General features: G+C 45.6%; 2 protein-coding genes across 4 annotated transcripts in view; one reads left to right on the top strand and one right to left on the bottom strand.

The window, feature by feature from the left end:
• The first annotated feature begins 85 nt into the window (after positions 1-85).
• trmt5 (tRNA methyltransferase 5) lies at positions 86-2,555 on the top strand. Of its 2 annotated transcripts, XM_056296039.1 has the most exons (5): positions 86-102; positions 295-923; positions 1,397-1,521; positions 1,679-2,318; positions 2,426-2,555. In XM_056296039.1, exons 1-5 carry the CDS (start codon positions 95-97, stop codon positions 2,479-2,481), a joined length of 1,458 nt encoding a protein of 485 aa, XP_056152014.1. In that variant the 5' UTR covers positions 86-94; the 3' UTR covers positions 2,482-2,555. The 2 variants fall into 2 exon arrangements, with proteins under 2 accessions (XP_056152014.1, XP_056152013.1); XM_056296038.1 differs by lacking the exon at positions 86-102 and having other exon boundaries at positions 122-923.
• Positions 2,506-18,858, bottom strand: part of mnat1 (MNAT1 component of CDK activating kinase) — a 38,188-nt gene continuing 21,835 nt past the window's right edge. The window contains exons 7-8 of one of the 2 annotated variants that reach the window (XM_056296040.1): positions 16,210-16,331; positions 2,506-3,011 (exon numbers count right to left, since the gene is read on the bottom strand). In XM_056296040.1, the coding sequence (XP_056152015.1) occupies positions 2,897-3,011; positions 16,210-16,331 (237 nt within the window). In that variant the 3' untranslated portion in view covers positions 2,506-2,896. The remainder of the gene's footprint in view (positions 3,012-16,209; positions 16,332-18,858) is intronic. The other variant, XM_056296041.1, reaches the window with a different exon arrangement.

The raw sequence follows: 18,858 nt of genomic DNA, 5'->3' as shown, positions 1-18,858 counted from the left end.
AATCAGAGCCCGGCAGGGGGGCGATTCGACCAATCAACTTGATTCACCCCAAGTCCGCTACTGATGACGTCATATGCGTGTCCGCACAGGGAGAATGTTAAGGTGAGCTGTGGAGTTTGAATTTAACTTGGATTTTTTTTTATATCCTTCTCGAAAATAATAGTAGTATAGTAAACAGTGAAATAGAAATATGTTATTCCGTGTGCGTTGAGCTTATGCTCTGCACGCAAATACGAAGTATTTTTTGATCCCTTGTGCCAGACGATCGCCAATGACAACGTGTTATCGTTTCAGGATTTTTCCAAGAGTCTTCACATTTCCGCAAACTCAAAGAAAGGTGAAAATCTCTGCGGTGCGACGGATATTTTGTTCTGCAGCATCACGTACAGCTGCAGTCTTCCCTGTTTCCATGTTAAAGCGTATCGCCGTGTCACCGCACACTGAGATGGAGCCTCAGCTCTACAGAGCCCCTCCAGGGGTCCGGGGCATGACCAGCCTAGATCGAGAAGCCTTCGCCCGGGCAATTGTTGTTCCGGCGTTACGTGTACCAAAAGCAGTTTTATACAAAGCATTGAAAAGCCTGAAGAAGTCAACCATCCAACGTCCGGGTATGCCAAGAGTAGTACAGGACGAAGAGAGCGGCAACGATACAGATGACTTTCGTTTGGTGCTGTTGGACCCTAATAGAGTGTCTTCGCCAAGTTCCTTCAGTGAAGCCGAGGCAGAGGCCCTGCTATCATTGGATATTCCTCAAAACATCCAGTACTATGAGCTACGCCTGACCTATGACAACCTGAAGCCCGAGGAGGTTCTCGGAGCTGTGCTGCCTGAGGGCCAAGACGTTACCTCAGGGTTCAGTCGGGTGGGGCATATTGTACACATGAACCTACGGGACCACCAGCTCCCCTACAAAAACCTTATAGGTTAGAGATTAACACGTTTGGCTAACACACGTGCATTTCACAGAAAAATTATATGAAGGATTCAGTTACAAAAATGCCCAACCACGCAAAAAGTGAGCTCCCGAAAGCTGTGGTGTAGTCTAAATCTTTGTGATAAGGTTTTACCTTATAGTCTTTAGCCAATCTGTCACAAATACAATTGATTGTATCCCCAAGAATAACCCCCCCCCCCAAACAAAGGTTTTAAGAATAATTAATGATGTCTTACGTCCATGCCCGGGGTACTTTTGTAAGAGCATGTTATTCATTTTCCCAGGAGGCATGAATCAGATTTGGCAATTAATGATTTATTTGATGGACACATTTTGTTTCAGCAGTCATAGGAACAAATGTTCTGCATGTTTGGTCACGGATAAATTGTCATGTTAAAGTGGAAGTTTAGAGAGGTGATTCAGTTTTATGTTTACCGCACTTCTCTGCTGCTGTCATTCCAGGCCAAGTCATAATGGACAAAAATCCTGGTGTGACATGTGTGGTCAATAAGACGAGCATCATCGACTCAACTTACCGCAACTTTAAGATGGAAACGATCGCTGGAGAGGAGAATATGGTGGCTAAAGTAGGTGGAATCACTAATGTGCATCCATTTAATGTAACTGTACTGCATATTCGCATTAACATTTCTTTAGTCACTCAGGCAAAGTACATTCTTCATTTTGACCATCCAATATTAAAATGCTCCCAATGATCATTTTCATCATCTATCCTTGTTACAGGTGAAAGAGAATGGGGTGACCTACGAGTTTGATTTCTCTCGTGTTTACTGGAACCCCAGGCTGAGCACAGAACACCAGCGTGTAGTACAACTTTTCAAACATGGTGACACCGCATTTGATGTGTTCGCTGGTGTGGGACCCTTTGCTATCCCAGCTGCCCGCTGTGGTGTAAATGTTCTGGCCAATGATCTCAACCCAGAGTCCTACCGTTGGTTACAGCACAACGGCAAACTGAACAAGGTGGACAGCAAAGTCCGAACCTTTAATTTGGATGGCAGAGCCTTCATCCAGGGACCTATAAGGCAGGAGCTGCCTGCCTTGCTTAAGGGAAAAGCAGGTGTTCATGTGGTTATGAACCTGCCTGCCTTGGCTCTAGAGTTCCTTGATGCTTTCCGAGGCCTCCTGGACCAGGAGCTCTCCTGTGACAAGAACCTGCCCATTGTGCACTGTTACGGGTTCTCTAAAGATGACAACCCACAGAAGGACATGGTTGAAAGGGCCTCCAGCAGCCTTGGCTTCCCTCTGGAGGGGCGATGCTCTGTGCATTTTGTGCGTAATGTGGCACCAAACAAGAACATGATGTGTGTGAGATTCACACTTCCCAAAGAGATATTGTTCCACAGTGAGACTGAACAGACAGGTGAGAATCATTTTAGATGTAAGACATAATTTAGATGCAATTTTTCTCTTGCTGATAGTGGATAGAAGATACCAGATATTCAGTAAGTTTGGTTTTTTTCCCCTCAGAGCCTTCAGAGGAACCAGCCCTAAAGAGACAGAAGTGTGAAGTGACAACTGAATAGTTCTTATCACATCCTTATGGTATCAAGACGAATACCAATGCCTTTGAGCTGGACTTTTTTTTTTTTACAAACTTTTCAGATCTTTTATTGTACACTCGTTGCATGTTGTTAATTATGACTGCTTAAATTCAAACTACACCTTAGTTTGCACTGGAATATATGAGATCTTTGATATTATTCAGGCCCTGAGACATTCAGTTATTTCACTTTTGAAACATCCCATGACAATATTGATTTATTCAATAAAAAAGTAACCTGAAACATAAAAAGTAGTATACATCCGTGTCTCAGACTGTTTTGTCCACCATAGAATCCTTTGGCCCTCTCCACTGCAGAGCAGTGTGGTATTTGTAGTCCATTCGGTTAACATTTCTGTCCGATAAAGGTTGTGCTCTTTGTCAGGATGGAGTCAGCCCTATAAGTAGAACAGCCCACTGAAGGCATCCTGGATGGCTCGATGACATGCCAACCCTGAGGTGTATCCTCCAGCTGTGTCCTGGGGCATGGCAGCCCGCACATGGTTCAGATACCTGAAAATGGAGAATGACTGTATCAGGACTCAAAGCAATGATACATTTTGTAAATGACTAGATGGACAAACATCTTATCACTACAGCGTACATATGGTAGCCTATTAGTTAGGCTGGCTAGGGGCTCATGCTCAGTTCATGTAAATGTAACTTGAGCTCAAGTTTATTCTTGATTAAATCCACAATCCTCTATGTCAAGACTTCCTGCACACCCATACTCCCAACACCTTATGGCTAAAAACCTCCCCAATGGAGCTCTATTAAGGTATTTGAGGTGTCTCTTATTTTGTAAGTGCTTACAGATGGAGCTTGCCAAAGCTCCTTTTCAGGTTCTCAAGCAATGGCAAGAGTCATTGTTTATTTTCACTCTGCGCCAAAGATGGAAAAACAGTTGAGCTGTCAATTAAGCCTCCACTTCTGGTTCTCAAAGTGATGTGTGCGGCTATACCTGTGGGGGTTGGGGGATGAGGTGAGGAGGGGGGTTGACCTGTGGCCCCACCCACCCTAATCCTTCCTCCTCTCTTTCACACACAAACTCACAGTTTTAAGCTGTCAAGAGTGGGCACTGGGGCAGCAATCTGCACATGTATGGGCCTCACTGGCTTCTTGTAGCGTCTGACTACAAAGCTACCAGAGTCCTTAAGTAAATGAAACAAAACACAGCTTTCTGGGCGAACATCACCCCCACCCCTGCAGAATCCACAGCCCCAGCAGAGGGGTCCAAAGCCCTCACACATGTCTGGCTTTTAACGGCTGTCCCTGAGAGCCAGGCAAAACTTCAAAGCAAAATCGGAATCAAGAATACAGACGGCCCTCTGATTTCTGTGCCCATTCAAGCTTCTATACAGTAACCTAACACCTGTGGGGAGGCTCAGACAGACTGACCATGACGAGTGTATTAGCCTTTTGTTTTTGCACAGAAATCCCACAATAACACCGTAATGAAGTCTTTATGCCAGCTTTGTTTTTTGTTTTTGTTTTTTTTTACACTGAACCAAACAAAGGCGGCATAATCGCACCCCAGTGTGTGATTTTACATAGCATGCCGGCGTTCCGGAAGCAGAGGCGTCGATATGTTTAACACAACAGCGTCAGCTGTCCCGTTCTGCTAGTGTTCTGTCGATATGTGCTACCTATTGAAATGTGCTGCTTGGTGGTTCTGCACATGGTTAGGAGAGGTTAGGTAGGGCTTGGGCTAGACTGCTAATGATTGGCGCTATGGTAGCATTTGTCGACAAGGCAGCATAAATCATCAGTACACCGGCTGTCCCTTTTACAGATGATTCAGGTTTGTGACTACCTCCGCTGCCGGCTTAACACTGGAACAACAACAACAGAGCCCCCCCCCCCCAATTCTGTGTTCATACCTTTCACACAGCGAGGCGGCTTAATGGCGCAACATTCCCGCCTTGAAAATGCTGTGCAAAAAGCCCATAAGTAACATTTGCTCAAGTACGCCACATAATGTCCTGGAATAAACAGTGAAATTAAGTAAAGTGATAAGAGACGGCAATCACGTCTTGCACACAAAACCCACTCATCCACTAGAGACAACATACACAAGTTTCAAACAGAAGGTCTAGTGATTAATAATAACTTCATTAGGACCAAGCTGGTATAGCTGTCCTTCACAGAGCACTTGAGGGAGGTCTTCTCAGATGGCTTCCTGCATCAAATGAGAGCCGTCTATTGATTATATTGTACTAGGCCATTTTAACAGTGAAAAAAGTAGGCTATTTACAGCCTGGCTAAGTCTGCTCTTCCTGCTAATCTAATCCCCAAGCTACTCATGTGGTCATTCCTTCCAAGAAAGCTGAGAGCTCTGTGTAACTTTATACCTGCCTGCCCCTAAAGAGTCAGAGAAGAGAGAGAGTGAGAGGAGAGAGAGAACATGAAGGTGGGGAAGAGGGGGGGGGTTGAATAGTGTGGGTGGGTCTGGGCGGTAGTGAAGAAAAAGGATATGAAGTGAAATCACCTTTGGGTATCATCATTATCACCAATCCTCTTCCCTTAAACCAACTCTGTCTGCCCTTTGCTCACTCTGCACACGAAAGGTTGGTTTAGTTCTGCCCCATAAATTCAACGGCTGTGTGCAGCTCCTCAAAGTCTAGCCACACATTCGTCCATTGAAATGACTGTAAACCTCTTGGACTCTCACACGAACGTACACGATACTGCCTACATATCAAAGGTGGACAGACGACAGCTTAGACATGCAAAGGCATGAAATGCATTAAACTTGCACTGTAGACTCCCCAAGGGAAACTGACAGGCTCCTCACCATGCCCTTAAAGTGTAAAGGATATACAGATTCAGACATGAACCGCAGCACACAAAATGCACGAGCCAACACAGAAACACACATTTATCACTCCAAATGGTGCTTGGAGCTCAGCTCCACTGTTACAGTTTCAGTTGTCTATGTGTTTTGCTGTCTGTATGCCAAGTCAGACATACCAACTTCCCCCCCCTCATCCCCGTTCTCTCATTCTCTCTTGAGGTCTGGTCTGCCTTTTGTTTGCCGGGCCCTGAAACCCAAGCCGTTTCGGTCGGTAACATCTTTCACTCTCCAGGCCCCACTGGAGCATTAGCTGGAACTCGATATGGGCCTTTTCAAAGCCTCGTATTATTGGGTAAATATGGGTCACTTTGGACTGGTCCATTATGTCGCTTAGGGGGAGCGGGAATAGACTTGTGCTGGTGACAGAGACAACTGACTGACACAATATGACAGTGGGTATGTGTCAACGTGACAGGCTACAGGGGTTTTCCTTTATTAAGCGTACACATAGCGAGGAAAAACAAATTCGTTAAATGCTCCAACGGATGGATCTTAGGATTTTTTTCTCCACCTGACATTCTCCTCATTAACATTTTCCTTATTTCACATTGTGCAATGTGCACGTCTTGTTGTGATATTCGTTATGGGATAAACATGGGATAATATAGCTGTGAATAAATTGTGTTATTCAACTGATAAATTAAAAGCAATTATATGTGGCAAAAGTTGAACATCTCGATGCACGCTCAATAACCCAGGTGTAGAAATCCCAGGAAAGTTGAATCAGTTCATGTGGATGCCTGGATCACCGTTTTTGGTCATTATGCAACTGTTGGGGATACCTGCAGTTAGCCAAAACTGACAAAGTCGATTAGATGAGTAGTGAAACGTTTTCCATACTAAACTTGGGTGTCCAGATGAACTGATTCAACTTCTCTGGGGCGAAAGTAGAACAGTTACAGAAATTTTTACTGAAACCCTTTTTTTTTTTTTAAACATCTATGCTTCACTCCTCCACTTTCATGAAGCCAAATAGGTACCAAACTGTTCAGGGCTAACAACACTTTTCCACTTGGATATGGAGTGCTGCATACCTGGGCAATGTCTGCTGCTAGTGTTAATAACCATCCTGGATTTCCCGATGGGATTTTGCAAGTATTCCCTGCTCCCGTTGCCTGGAAAACACTGCAGAGCCCCATCTTTAATTCAAAGTGAAAAGATAAGTGGTGAAACGTTCCGGCGGGTTCCGCGTGATTTCCAGCTGAGAATGTGTGGCTCCCTTTTTTTTTCCCCCTTTCTTTTTGTTTGGATCAGCAATACAGCCGTGGAATTGAGGGTGTTTGGGCTCCACAGAGAAATAGCTACTAGGTTCAGACTCCAGACAGAAAACAACTCGGCTTTGTGGCAGATTTCTGAGCGAGGTGCAAGCTCTATTTGTTGGCCAGAATTGGATTTAGAAGAGCTGGGAAAGCCCAGCAATGATGGAAGAGAAAAGCAGCCTATAATGTTACAATAACTATTTTAGATAATATGACAATTAAATCAACACACATGCCCCCAAGCAGACAAAAAAGGAAAAAAAAAGTCTGCATTCTTTGTATGATACAGTAGAGGATTGGATTGGATTACAATGTGGGGTTAAAACATGTATGGGTGTGTGTCTGTGAGTGGGACTAAGTATGTAGTACCATCCAACCATCCATCCATATTGGAGTACGGGCTACAGAGGATAACCTACTGGCTCCTGTACTCTCCCTTTGTGCCATAACTTTCAGAAAGGTCTCAGATTTGAGTCCAGACCAGGCCCCATCCTGGCACCTGTCCACTCTCCCAGCAGCCCCTCTGATCCAGAGACAGCAGTTGTTTTCACAGCACAAAGGATCAGAAACTTTCCGGTTCAGCTTGACATGAACATGTTTCATGGCTGAAACAGGGTATGTTGACATTGGGGCAGTTGGGCAGACAAACTCTGCATTCAGTTGTGTCGACACTGGGAGAGAAAAAAAACACCTACAAATCAAATCAATAAACTCTCCCCTACCTGAGCTTTCTCCAAGGACGGAGCGCTCATTAGCTCTTTGTTATAACTAAGGAGCTTTGAGTGTCGTGATGTGCGCATCTAAAGAGGGCAGCTGCTAAACACGGGGTAGGCTATAGCCTCACAGAGGCTGCCCCATACTTCCAAAAGGTCAGTCATGAGCCTATGAGATAGCAGTCTGAATGTCCGGAAGTCTTCCTTTAGTGCCCCGCTCCGGCAGCGGTTGGGAATCCTGGCCTGGGAATGGTAAGGGGGGGTGGGGGGGCAGAAGGATGGTGCAGAGCCACACACCTGCCAGATGATTTGTCATTATAGAGGGGTCAGCACTCAGCTGTCACCCCCTAATCACCCGTCCCGCCCCCTCAAGTCGTACCCTCAACCCCACCCCTCCCTCCCTCCCTTCCTCCCCCTCTCCCACCCGCTCTTCCACCCACCCCCACATTCCTCAGGCAGCTCTGGTTACACTCGCTCACAGTGCCGCTGCCCCCATCTGCCCCTCCTTCCTACAATCCACCCTGAGAGCAAAAGTACCTCTGTGAAGGGCTGGAGAGACACAGCACACACCGAGTGTATTGTGTGGATGTGCGCGTTATTTGTGCCCACACGATCCACATGCATGTGAGTACATGTTTATCTAAGGGGAAAGTGGTTTGTATCTATACCAACTGAAAACCAATGATATGGATTTTTTCCAGTGGATAATATGTGAATTGGACCAGACTTCAGCCCAGAGACCCCCCCCCCACACACACACAACCCCCCTGCAGTCAAGCCAAACACAGAAGACTCTCACAGGTATACTATATCTGTCAACATTAGCCTTTCATCACCAGGGGTCATGGGGTCACACTAGTGTCCATTGAGTGCAGTTTCCTCTGGGACGTGGGGGTGTGAGATAGATCCTCTGCCATTAGCCAGCACACTGTCCACCAGATTATCTCAAGTTGTGTGTGTGTGTGTGTGTGTGTATTCCATCTGTTTTTCTGGGAGAAGTGTGAGTGTGTGTGTGTGGGGGGGGGGGGGCGGCACGCAATACTGTGACATCATACATCCATGAGCCCATAGGCCCCTTATCCATTACTGTGTATTATTGTCAACACTGACAGCCTGTGTCTGCTCCTCCACATCCCAAAGAAAGACCGTGGAGGAGGAGAGTATCAGTAACACTTAGTTAGAGGGGGAACATGCTTATGGTGTTAACACAAGCATTGGGTAACACTTGACATTAACGCTTATAGAAATTCATACTCATTTGGAGTGATTGACAACCTACAAGCTGTCCTCAAGACGGCATCTTGTTGGTACCAGTGACAGTGGCTGAGAGCCATGCTTTGTTTTACTGCATTGTAGAGGTGCCTTCCACGAAGGCCTGTTGTAATATATAACTGCAAATGCAATTTCACTTCCTACTCCAAGCATCACCTGTCTTGACTCATCCAGTGCAGGTGGTGCAGGTTTTGGTCCTGCACCATCCCTGTCTGACCTGATGGGGGCAGTAGAGGCTGGCTGACTATCTGAGCCACTGGGCTAACGTTTAATGTCAACAGCCACGGGCTTGGAGAACCATCCCAGCACTCCAAGCCACTCAATACATGGCGCACCTCTCTCTTGTTCTCAAGGTTGCCTCCTGATGACTCTATACCCCCTGGAGAGCAGAGGGAACAAACTGGACTGGATAGGTGGGAATAATGACTTGACATCAGTGTTATCATTCACCAAATGGGACCGTAAACAATGGACGGGCATATGCTGCTCAGTGAATGGCAAGGCACACCCATAGCACGCACGCAACCACACACCAACACACACACGTACTGCAAAGGAGCCTTGATATTTAGATGTGACATGTTGGGAATGGAAGACTGATACACAGTGGAATAATAGAGCTCTCTTGGGAGGATTCGCCTTTGCAGGTATCAGTTACCGGAGGACCTCAAGCAGTGGCAGAGGATTTCAATTAGGGAGAGAGATGGGAAAGGAGCAAGAGATGAGTGGAGGGATAGAGAGGGAGGGGAGAAAAAAATAAAAACATAAAGGCAGGGAAAGGGAGAGCTGGGGTGGTGGTGGGGGATTCATACATCACAGTGGAGAGGTGCCTCCTACAGTGAGTTTTTTGAGGCAAGTCCCCACAGCCCAGCCCCAGATGACAGCAGTTTGTTTTCTTTCTCCGGCTCTTAAGAGGGTAAAATGAGCCCACTAATCCCCCTGCACATCAGTGAGCCCTCTGCCCTGGGGCAAGGAGGTGGGGGGAGATACAGAGTTCCACCCACCACATATGACTCTGTGTGTGTGTGTGTGTGTGTGTGTGTGTGTGTGTGTGTGTGTGTGTGTGTGTGTGTGTGTGTGTGTGTGTGTGTGTAAAAAGAAAGGGGGGGGGGTTGAGTGTGCCTGCCCATACAAATGCAAAATTAGTATTTCTAATTTTTGAAATGTAATCAATATATATACATACACACACACACACATATATATATATATATGTGTGTGTGTGTGTGTGTGTCCAATTCACTTCTTCCACTAAGGTCCTACTGTTGCTCAGCATCACCAGTTAGAACTTGCAAAATTATGAGCACCATCATGCTTGAAATGAAAACACATAGCTTGAACAACATGTGGCTGCTTTACAAACCTCAACATAGATCAGTGTGCATTAATGTATAAATAGTCAGGAGACATCACCTCATTCTCTACTGGGTGTTGACCATGCCGCCTGTAGTCTGTGACACAAATAAACCTGGGGGCAGAAAAGGCTGCTACCCGGGGAGATCCCTGCCCACTAGTGTCTCTTGTTCCTGGCAATAGCCTGCTTTGGCCTGGTCTGAGTTCATCTGGGGAGGGGAGAGCTGGTCCGTCTGGCACACAGCCCACAGAGGAAAAACAATAACACTAAAACCAAGCCTCCTTTGGATGACAAGAATACACACCAGAGGACTTCAGCTCCCTCCCTCGGCTCCTCTTTATTGCTCTGTCCGTTTCCTCCTCTTCAGTCCTTCTCTGGGTCAGAAATGACTCATCCACCAGTAAAAGGCCTCCTGACAAAGTCAGTAGTATGGTCGACTACAGTATGCTCTTATTATGACTCATACTCAAAGGAGAAGATCAATATTTGCACAGATCTATGGGAGTGAAAACAATAGGGATCTGGCTTCTGCCGACTCTGTCTCTTAATGGTCTGTTTACTGAGACAGGCAGGATAATGGCTTGGGTGGGGGTGGGTACACTGCCGTACAGTGGCTACATGCCACTTCGGTTCTACTCTAGCTAGTAATGAGGAGAGTACACAGCTAAAACAATTAGAGTATCAGAGATGGAAGTGGCCGTGTACAGAGAGTGAAGATCTGGCTCACTGTTGACACAGACAGGTTTGCAAGTCAAATAGCCACAATTTAAAACTCCAACTCTCCCCACTTTCATAGCAGCCAAGCTCTCTTTTGGCTATGCAAATTTAAAATCTGAGAGCCACACAACTGCAGTCAAACTTTTTGATGTAAGCAATGGTAGCACATGGACGGTCAAAGAAGCCCTGCCTTGTAGAGTATGGTTACTGGCTATGCTCGATCTAGTAGCACACGACACTGGCACGCGCAATGAGTGTGAAGCGTTGAAGAACGAAGGGTATCAGATATCTGAGAAAGCAAGTTCAGCTTGAGGTCTAGGTTATGGTGGCAACCCAAAAATATTTAGGGGAAAGCCCTATTGTTATGTGAAAGCCACATACAGTTCCCTAAGACCACTTTCTCATAAATGGTATTCTTTGGCAGTGGGGGTGAATATTTTAATTGGTTGAATGAAAGCAAAATAAGAGTCTTGAGACATTATCTAGTAGTAGTAAAACTGGATCAAAGACCACTGCTCTTGAAGGAGTTCAGCTGAGGTCATACTAGACGGCGCCTCAGGTCTCCTTCATCCAGCTCATAACTTCAGCATCAAAAGCTCTGCGTGTGTCTGTGTGTAAGAGTTCGTGTGTTTAAGAGTTTGTGTGTGTGTGTGTGTGTGAGAGAGAGAGAGAGAGAGCGCGAGAGAGAAAGTGTTTGAGAGCATTACTATATGAGGCCCAGTATATATATCTCTCTCTTTCCCTCTCTCACTCTGTTGCTGTCATTCTCCCTCTGCAGCACTCTGCTGTCCCAGAACTGCTCCACTGGTCCTCCACAGTGCATGACCTCTGCTCCCTCCCCTGTGGCCCTGCAAGGCCCCAGGACCATCAAATGGACCTGCTCCCTGCAGGGATCAGAGAACCTGGGATGCATGGAAAAGCCATTAAGGGTCTTTCCTATTGAAAAAATAAAAAGATATTAAAACAGTCCCTCTGGAGTGGCTGTACTCTGCCTTGTGCACATCAGACTGTAGTAATGATCTGCACTTTGGGACAAAAGGAGGCATATCATGGCTGGTTGGGAATTTCTCAAAAAGAACTGATATGGTGAGAGAGGGAAAGCAAGATACAGGAGGAATGATTTAAATGCAACTTAAATCTCATATATTGTGGTTTAGTGATGCCAAAAATGTAAGCACAGTTTGCCGAAGGTCATGTTTGGCTGCTGTGTGAACTCCCAGAGCCAGATCCACAGCTAATGGTTATGCTCTGGCCTAGTTAGGCCAAGTTCACTGGCCCACAGCTGGAGAGGTGTAGAGCCAGGACTGGAATCACACCAACGTGACGGATGTGAGGCCACAAAAACTGTCTGCCAGTTGCCTCACTGACTATCCAGGATCTCTACCTCACTCTGAATAAGATAAATATACCCGAGCACATACATATGTATGAACACACAAATACAAAAAAGCATACCATATGTACACACAACCAAACAAAAATCACACGCACTAATTGACACATCAACACGCCAGTCTGAGAGATGCTTGTGAAGTGAAAGAACTCAGACAGAAGGAGAACATCATTCAGAGACCCATTAACCCCTGGCTCTAAGCCAGATCTGGAACTATGCCTCAATTCAATAAACCTTAGACATAACTAGCCTGTGTGTGTGTGCGTGTGCATGTGTGTGTGTATAAGTGCATGAATGTCTATTCTTGTGTTGGCATGTATGTGCATATATGTAATCTGCTTATAGGTGTGATGTGTGTGGGTGTGATGAGAAGATGAAGTCCATTAGGATGAGGACTTGACAACAAAAAAAAAGTCTTTGGGGACAGCTGGCTTACATGGATAAAGGCTACAGCAAAATGCCTCTCCACATTTTAACCCTTTCAGCCAGTCTCCCAAAGTTTCCTTGGGGGTCTGGGGGAGTATGATGGGGACTACTTCCTGGTGTGGAGAAGTGTGTCCCCAGGAGAAGGAGCTCCAGACTAAACATGCTGCCTATTCAGCTGCTTCCCTTCACCATGCCGACGAGAGACGGATGCTTGACAAGAGCTCCCCGACAGAAAAACTCACTTTTTCCACCAATTATACAGAGTCACGTGGGGTGCGGGGGAGGAGGCAAAAACTTCAAAATGTTATCCGCACTGGCATTTGGCGAAGCGTGTTGAGCAACCCCTGTCAGAGAGATGAACTAATTTCAGGGCAACCTGTGCCAACACAAACAACTGTTCTCTCTTGCTTTCATTGTCAGCACTTGAGGTTTTGGTCACATACTTGAATGCTCCGCAGTCAATTTCTCTTTCCCCTATCCACCCCCCACCCCATATAATTTGTCCTTGTCCAAGATCCTCGGCAGTCTTTCATCGCCTACACAGTCAGATCTTAAGAAGAGGTCTCATGGAAAACAAACTCAGACACAAATGCTCACACAAACAGAAAAAGAAAAATCAATTTTTCTTTCAGGCCTTCATTATATGCACACTCAAGCTCAAATGCAGACTTAGCTAACATGCAAACACAACTTGAATAGTAGCATGTGTTCCGAAGTATACAAGCACTTCCATTCAGGTTGTATCCATCAGTCACAGGAGGTGGGGGCTCAGCATCATCCACCTCTTCCTTCTTTGGCTGCTGTGTGCTAGGATTAACATCATAGCCATGTCAATGTAAACAGCTTCTCCCTCTCCTCTATTTGTGACTCCAAAGCAGTACTTAAAAAAAAAAACCCAAACAAACAAATATGGATAGTTAAAGTGCTTACGTCTGAGGAACACATACTTCTAATTCAACTGTTTATGTAAGGATTTGAATGAACAACTTTAAGCCGAGGGGCCATGGCAGAGCATTTAAGCACATACTGTCATCTTGTACTTATGGATCTTATAGCTTACTTGGGGTTCTGGGAATGTGCCAGTCAATGAGATGGACAGCTTATTGCTGCCATTACGGAAACCTCACATTGTTGTGGTCCTATTCTCTGTGGCTTATCATCCACACCTACTTTCTCTATATGTACATCTCAGGAAGTGCATTTGGAAAACAGCATGTGCATGTATGCAGTGGGAGTAAAGGGAGGCAGGCAGTGGAAGCTGAATGGGCACTTTTGGAGGCCCCTGTTGCCTGTACATGCAGCCTTTTCCTTGCTCCTGCTATTGAGGCAGCTGTCTTTAATAAGAGCTCAGTGCAGCCCATATTTATTCAGGTACAGCCGACAGAGAAGGAGAGACAGTAAGAGAGGCGTGGCCCTTCTTTTTCCTGGCAGCCATGCAGCACTCCTGCGGTTTTTTTGGGGGGCAAAGGGACAAGGCGAAAAAGACACAGACGAGTGAGATGGGGGGAGGGGGTTGAACTAAAAAGCAAGGCTCCAGTCAGCTCTGTGTTGACTGGACATCCTGTGCAGATATGGGCCCCAGAGGCCCCGGGGCCATGGGGGACAGGGTGTGTGTGAGCTCAACTCTCCAGTCCCGTCCGATGGCTGTGTCCAAGACAAATCACCAGCAGTGCTGCTGTCACCATGGGCCCTGACCAAGACAAACAGCCCTGTTTAAAATAAGTACCTGCCGTCCTGGCAGCCCTTTCACCTCATCCACACATCCATATCCCTTCACAGGTCACAGGTTTAGGGCTCTAGCCCGACTCCACACAGGGGAACAGGACTCACTTTTCACCCCCTCAACCCTGTCTGTTTTCTCTCTCCTCTTTCCCACACACACATATTTCAATTTTAACCACATCACAGAAGTTATATTATGGCCAAAAACACTGGGATTGAAATAATGCGGTGGAGGGAGTAAGATTGAGTGTGTATGACACTAAATGTGTGCTGGGTTTACGGGTCTATGTGCATGTGTGTGCCTTAAATGAGTGTGATTATGCATGTTCGAGTGTGCACGTACAAAAAACACAAACCCAGCTGAATTTCAAAATGCCAACTGTGCAGAAGTGTCAGCAGTATTCTTTACTTTACTTAACAGAGCACATTGCATCCTGGGAGTTGTGGTTTGTCGGGCTGAGCCCCTCCATGTCTGGCATGCACCAGAGGGACTGGTATTCTTCATTGAACCAAGCCTCATTTATCTCAGTGGTAGAGCCTTTCCTATCCTGCGCAGGTCCTGTAGGACCCCTGAACTGCTGACATCGGACTGACCAAAACCCCCAACCCCCTCCCTCCCCTCTGAGGTCCAGCATGCGGCAGACATTGTGAGATGTGTTTCATCTGCATATTGATCAGCCTGGCCAAAAGAAATAAGGCCTCAGCATTTCACTGCATACATAATGTAAATAAGTGCCAGTTATTTTACTTAAACTCCTCAGCAATCCTTAAAGTGGGCAAGTTTCACCTCAATTTGGTGCTTTTCCAGTTTATTAGGTAAATGTGATTGTGCAACAAAAATCAGTGGAGACTTTTATCTGAAAGAATTAAACACAGTTGAACTAAAAATAACAGTATGCTAAAGATATACTGAAATAAGCACATCTCAGCTAAATGAAGGTCACTGTGGGGAAAGAGGTATTGCAAAAGTCCCTTTCCACCAATCACCTTATTTTGCCTCTCTCACCCAATAAAAGTAGGATTTTCTCAGTGTGTGGGCAGGCTTTAGTGCCAGCCAGTTGCAGTGCAGACGGCTGGGCGCTGGGTTGTCTGATGGATGGCTTGTGTTTGGTGAGGACTGGACCAATGGCGTCGTGGATTGATTGGCCCAAAGGGGCCGTCGGGGAAAGCGCTTCCTGTGTGTGTTAATGGAAGCTCCTGCACGAGCACTGTTGCGGCTTGTGGCGAGGCAATACTGGCTACCTCTCTCTCTCTCTCTCTCTCTCTCTCTCTCTCTCTCTCTCTCTCTCTCTCTCTCTCTCTCTCTCTCTCTCTCTCTCTCTCTCTCTCTCTCTCTCTCTCTCTCTCTCTCTCTCTCTCTCTCTCTCTCTCTCCTCTCTCTCTCTCTCTCTCTCTCTCTCTCTCTCTCTCTCTCTCACCTCCATTACCCTGCTTTCACCCTCCCAGCTAATCAGAGGAGAGTCAAGTGAGAGAAAACAGCCCTTCCCCAAGCAGACCAACTCTGTAGCAGCTCTTTGCTCAACTACCAAAGCTCTTGCACTACACTTACCAATATGATTTTTTTTTTTAAGATTATTTTTTGGCATTTTCTGCCTTCATTTGATAGTGATAGTAGAAAGAGTCAGGAAAGGCAGGGGAGAGAGGTGATGACATGCAGCAAAGGGCCCGGGCTGGATTCAAACCCAGGCCGCTGCGATAAGGACTCAGCCTTATGTGATATGTGCTCTACCAGGTGAGCCACTGGGGTGTCCCAACAAGATGAAATTTAAAGGTATTTTTCTTATTATTAACCTATGAAAAGTTTAAAGCCAGTTCCATTAAGATAAAACTCTACCAATCCCGTGATTTTAGTTTCAAACAATGACCGTAACCTCTGCGTTTTTGCGTCAATGTGGGATTGAAACTTCAAGTCACTTTGTTTCTTAAATTAATGTATGATCCCCGTCCCTAGCTATGGCTGATGTGTACATGTACACTGTAAAGGTGTGAAGGAGTCTGTACCCGAGTCTGCCCAGCTGGTCCAGTTCTGGCACCGTTGGTCCACAGATTTCAATCTGAAGGGGCTTATAGTGGTAAAGAGCTTCTTCTATCTTAGTAACTGGCTGAAGAGACACAGTCTGACCCTGCAGAGACCACAAAAGAGAAAACATGCAACATAGTACAATAATCTTCATTGTCTTCATTGTCTCAATTAAGCATGCTATTAAAGGCTCAAACTATGGCTGCAGTGTGATCACAGGATGACAATACAATGGAGAATCCATTTGAAAGAAATCGGCTTAATGTCAATCAAACCACAGAGGTAATAAGTACCAGATCTTGACTGACTGGTTTGGAGATGGAAATTTTGTCAGACAACATTTTTCACTTTTCCCAAGCGCTGTTGATTTCTGGGAGCAACTTAACTAGGCCACTGAGTGAGTCTTTCGTGGTTCAGTGCAGAAGGTTGATTGACACATCAACCGCCACAACTATTCTTCATAATGAAAATCTGACAAAGACCTTAAAAATAATGACATTGCAGTAAAGAACTGGGGTGCATTGAGAAATATGCCGCTTTCCTTCAAATGGTGAAAAATAACACATAGCAGCACATTGGTTACTTGTGAATGAAACACAGATATAATGGCTACTTTGAGCTTCTAAAAGGCAAAGTAAGTATTGGTGTTTAAGTGTAAAAGAAGATGCTCGTTTAATCTATGTTGTATCAAATGTAAATTACCTAGACTACACCAGTGTATGTATATGTCAGGAAAGAATTTGATGTGGCTATTTTCAATTGTTAACTAATAACATCCTGCTACTAATGCATCTAAAACAACATAAATTGAAGCTCACTGGCCAACACATCACCTGAACCACATGGCTGGCATCAGGCCAACCATAACAAATGGCTAATCTATGTGCATTAATATGATAAGTCTCTTCAAGTCATACGAGTGGCTATGCCAAGAACTAAGCATCAGCTTCTCAAAATAAAAGACCCACATCAACCTGCACAAACCACTTTTACAGACACTCCTCCAATCCATAATAACTGAAGCTTGGGATTTCAAACTGTCTGCCAATCGGCTGAAACAGAGAATCTGGTTTCTCATGCCCTTGACCGTGGCTGTTGAGTGAGAAATGTGATATTTCTAAAAGGACATTGCCGGATTTGTTCAATCTGGGACAGTACCATCAGAAAGAAACAATTACCGCCCAGCGTCAGGCGAACATGTTCGAAGTTAGACCCAGAAGACCAAGTCCAACTCTGGGACAACAATGAAAGAAACCCAGTACAAGAGAACTGATGTTTAAACAAACTAAGACTACTTAAGATGATGGAAAAACAACGTTGAGACATAAGCGGAGAAAGAGAAAGCGAGAGAGAGTTGAGAGAGACAGAGAGAAGGAAGGATATCTGGGGGAGTAATAAACAACAAGACACAGAGGGGAAGTGATGAAAACCAACCTAAACGAGGAACATGTGCCCCATGGCCTTAGAATGCCTGCCCTCACACATGCTTTGGCCCATACAAGCACACACAGGGAAACAGAGCAACAGCGCTGGGAGTTACAAACACATCATACACGCTGATACACACAACAGTGTACATACAACCTTCTTTGGCCCTACACAACACAAGGGGAAGACCCAAGCGGTCTACATGTAGGATATTTGCACAGAGAAATCCTCAAACACAAAACACAATGCAGAGTCCTCCACTGCTCTAACTCAACCTTTAACCCCGAGGTGCCAATGACCCCCCACCCCACCTCTCTCCTGTCCCATCCATCCATCCAACACAGTGGAGCCCCCACAGCAAGGTTAATGAAACCCAGACTGACCCGAACCCAGTCACCTCTCCCCGTCTTTCGCACTTCCTCACTCTCTCCATCCATCTTCGTTCAGACTTTCCAGCACTGTATAAACTCCCCGCTGTGCCAATCAAAGACAGACTGAGAAAAGGGAATGGAGGGGAAACAGGAAAGGGCTAAGAGGACAGTGAAAGAAAGAGACAGAGAGAAAGGGGTGTGACAGTAAGTGAAAGAGAGAGAGAGAGAGAGAGGAGAGGAGAGAGAGAGAGAGAGAGATGAGAAGAGAGAGGAGAGAGAGAGAAGAGAGGAGAGAGAGAGGGAGAGAGCAAATGAGAGAGGGAGAGAGCGACAGAGCAATGCTTACAGACAATGAAAGGGCAGTAAATCAGATTTTTAAGTGACAGACAGAGGCAGTCTCCAGTCTAGAGAAGTTTCTGTTTGCATTCCTCTCCAAGGGCACCTTGAAATCTGGCAGACAGAGCAGCACAAACAAAGCACAAAACACAAGACACATGCCAGTGAGAGTGTGCATGTGCACATGCACATACGTTCTTGTTCAAATTCAATATATCCAATAAATTTGGGTAATGTGTGAAAAGAAATCTAATAATGGTCTTGTTTACCAAGTGACTCCTTCACACAAGACCAGTTGTCCGACTGTCTATCTAATGAGAGGCGATGTGCCCTCTTCCACCTGCCCGGCCACCCTTGCACTCAATCATGAACTCATCACGTACTATTAAAAGCCTGTGTGAATTACTGGATATGGTTGTTGTTTTTCAGACGTTGCGAGAGAGAGAGAGAGAGAGAGTGAGAGAAAAAGAGTGAGAGAAAAAGAGTGAGAGAAAG

This window comes from Lampris incognitus, chromosome 16 (genome assembly GCF_029633865.1).
Source record: "Lampris incognitus isolate fLamInc1 chromosome 16, fLamInc1.hap2, whole genome shotgun sequence".
In the NCBI taxonomy this organism is placed as follows: Eukaryota; Metazoa; Chordata; class Actinopteri; order Lampriformes; family Lampridae; genus Lampris; species Lampris incognitus.
Note: the sequence above shows the minus strand (reverse complement) of the source record. Positions and strands in the feature narration are given on the sequence as shown.

What these genes read in the sequence shown, in the direction of transcription:
- trmt5 (XM_056296038.1), top strand. Translation starts at nt 272, where the DNA reads ATGACAACGTGTTATCGTTTCAGGATTTTTCCAAGAGTCTTCACATTT. An exon ending in AGGAGAATATGGTGGCTAAA is followed by an intron (nt 1,522 to 1,678) that starts GTAGGTGGAATC and finishes TCCTTGTTACAG; the next exon opens with GTGAAAGAGAATGGGGTGAC. An exon ending in CAGTGAGACTGAACAGACAG is followed by an intron (nt 2,319 to 2,425) that starts GTGAGAATCATT and finishes TTTTCCCCTCAG; the next exon opens with AGCCTTCAGAGGAACCAGCC.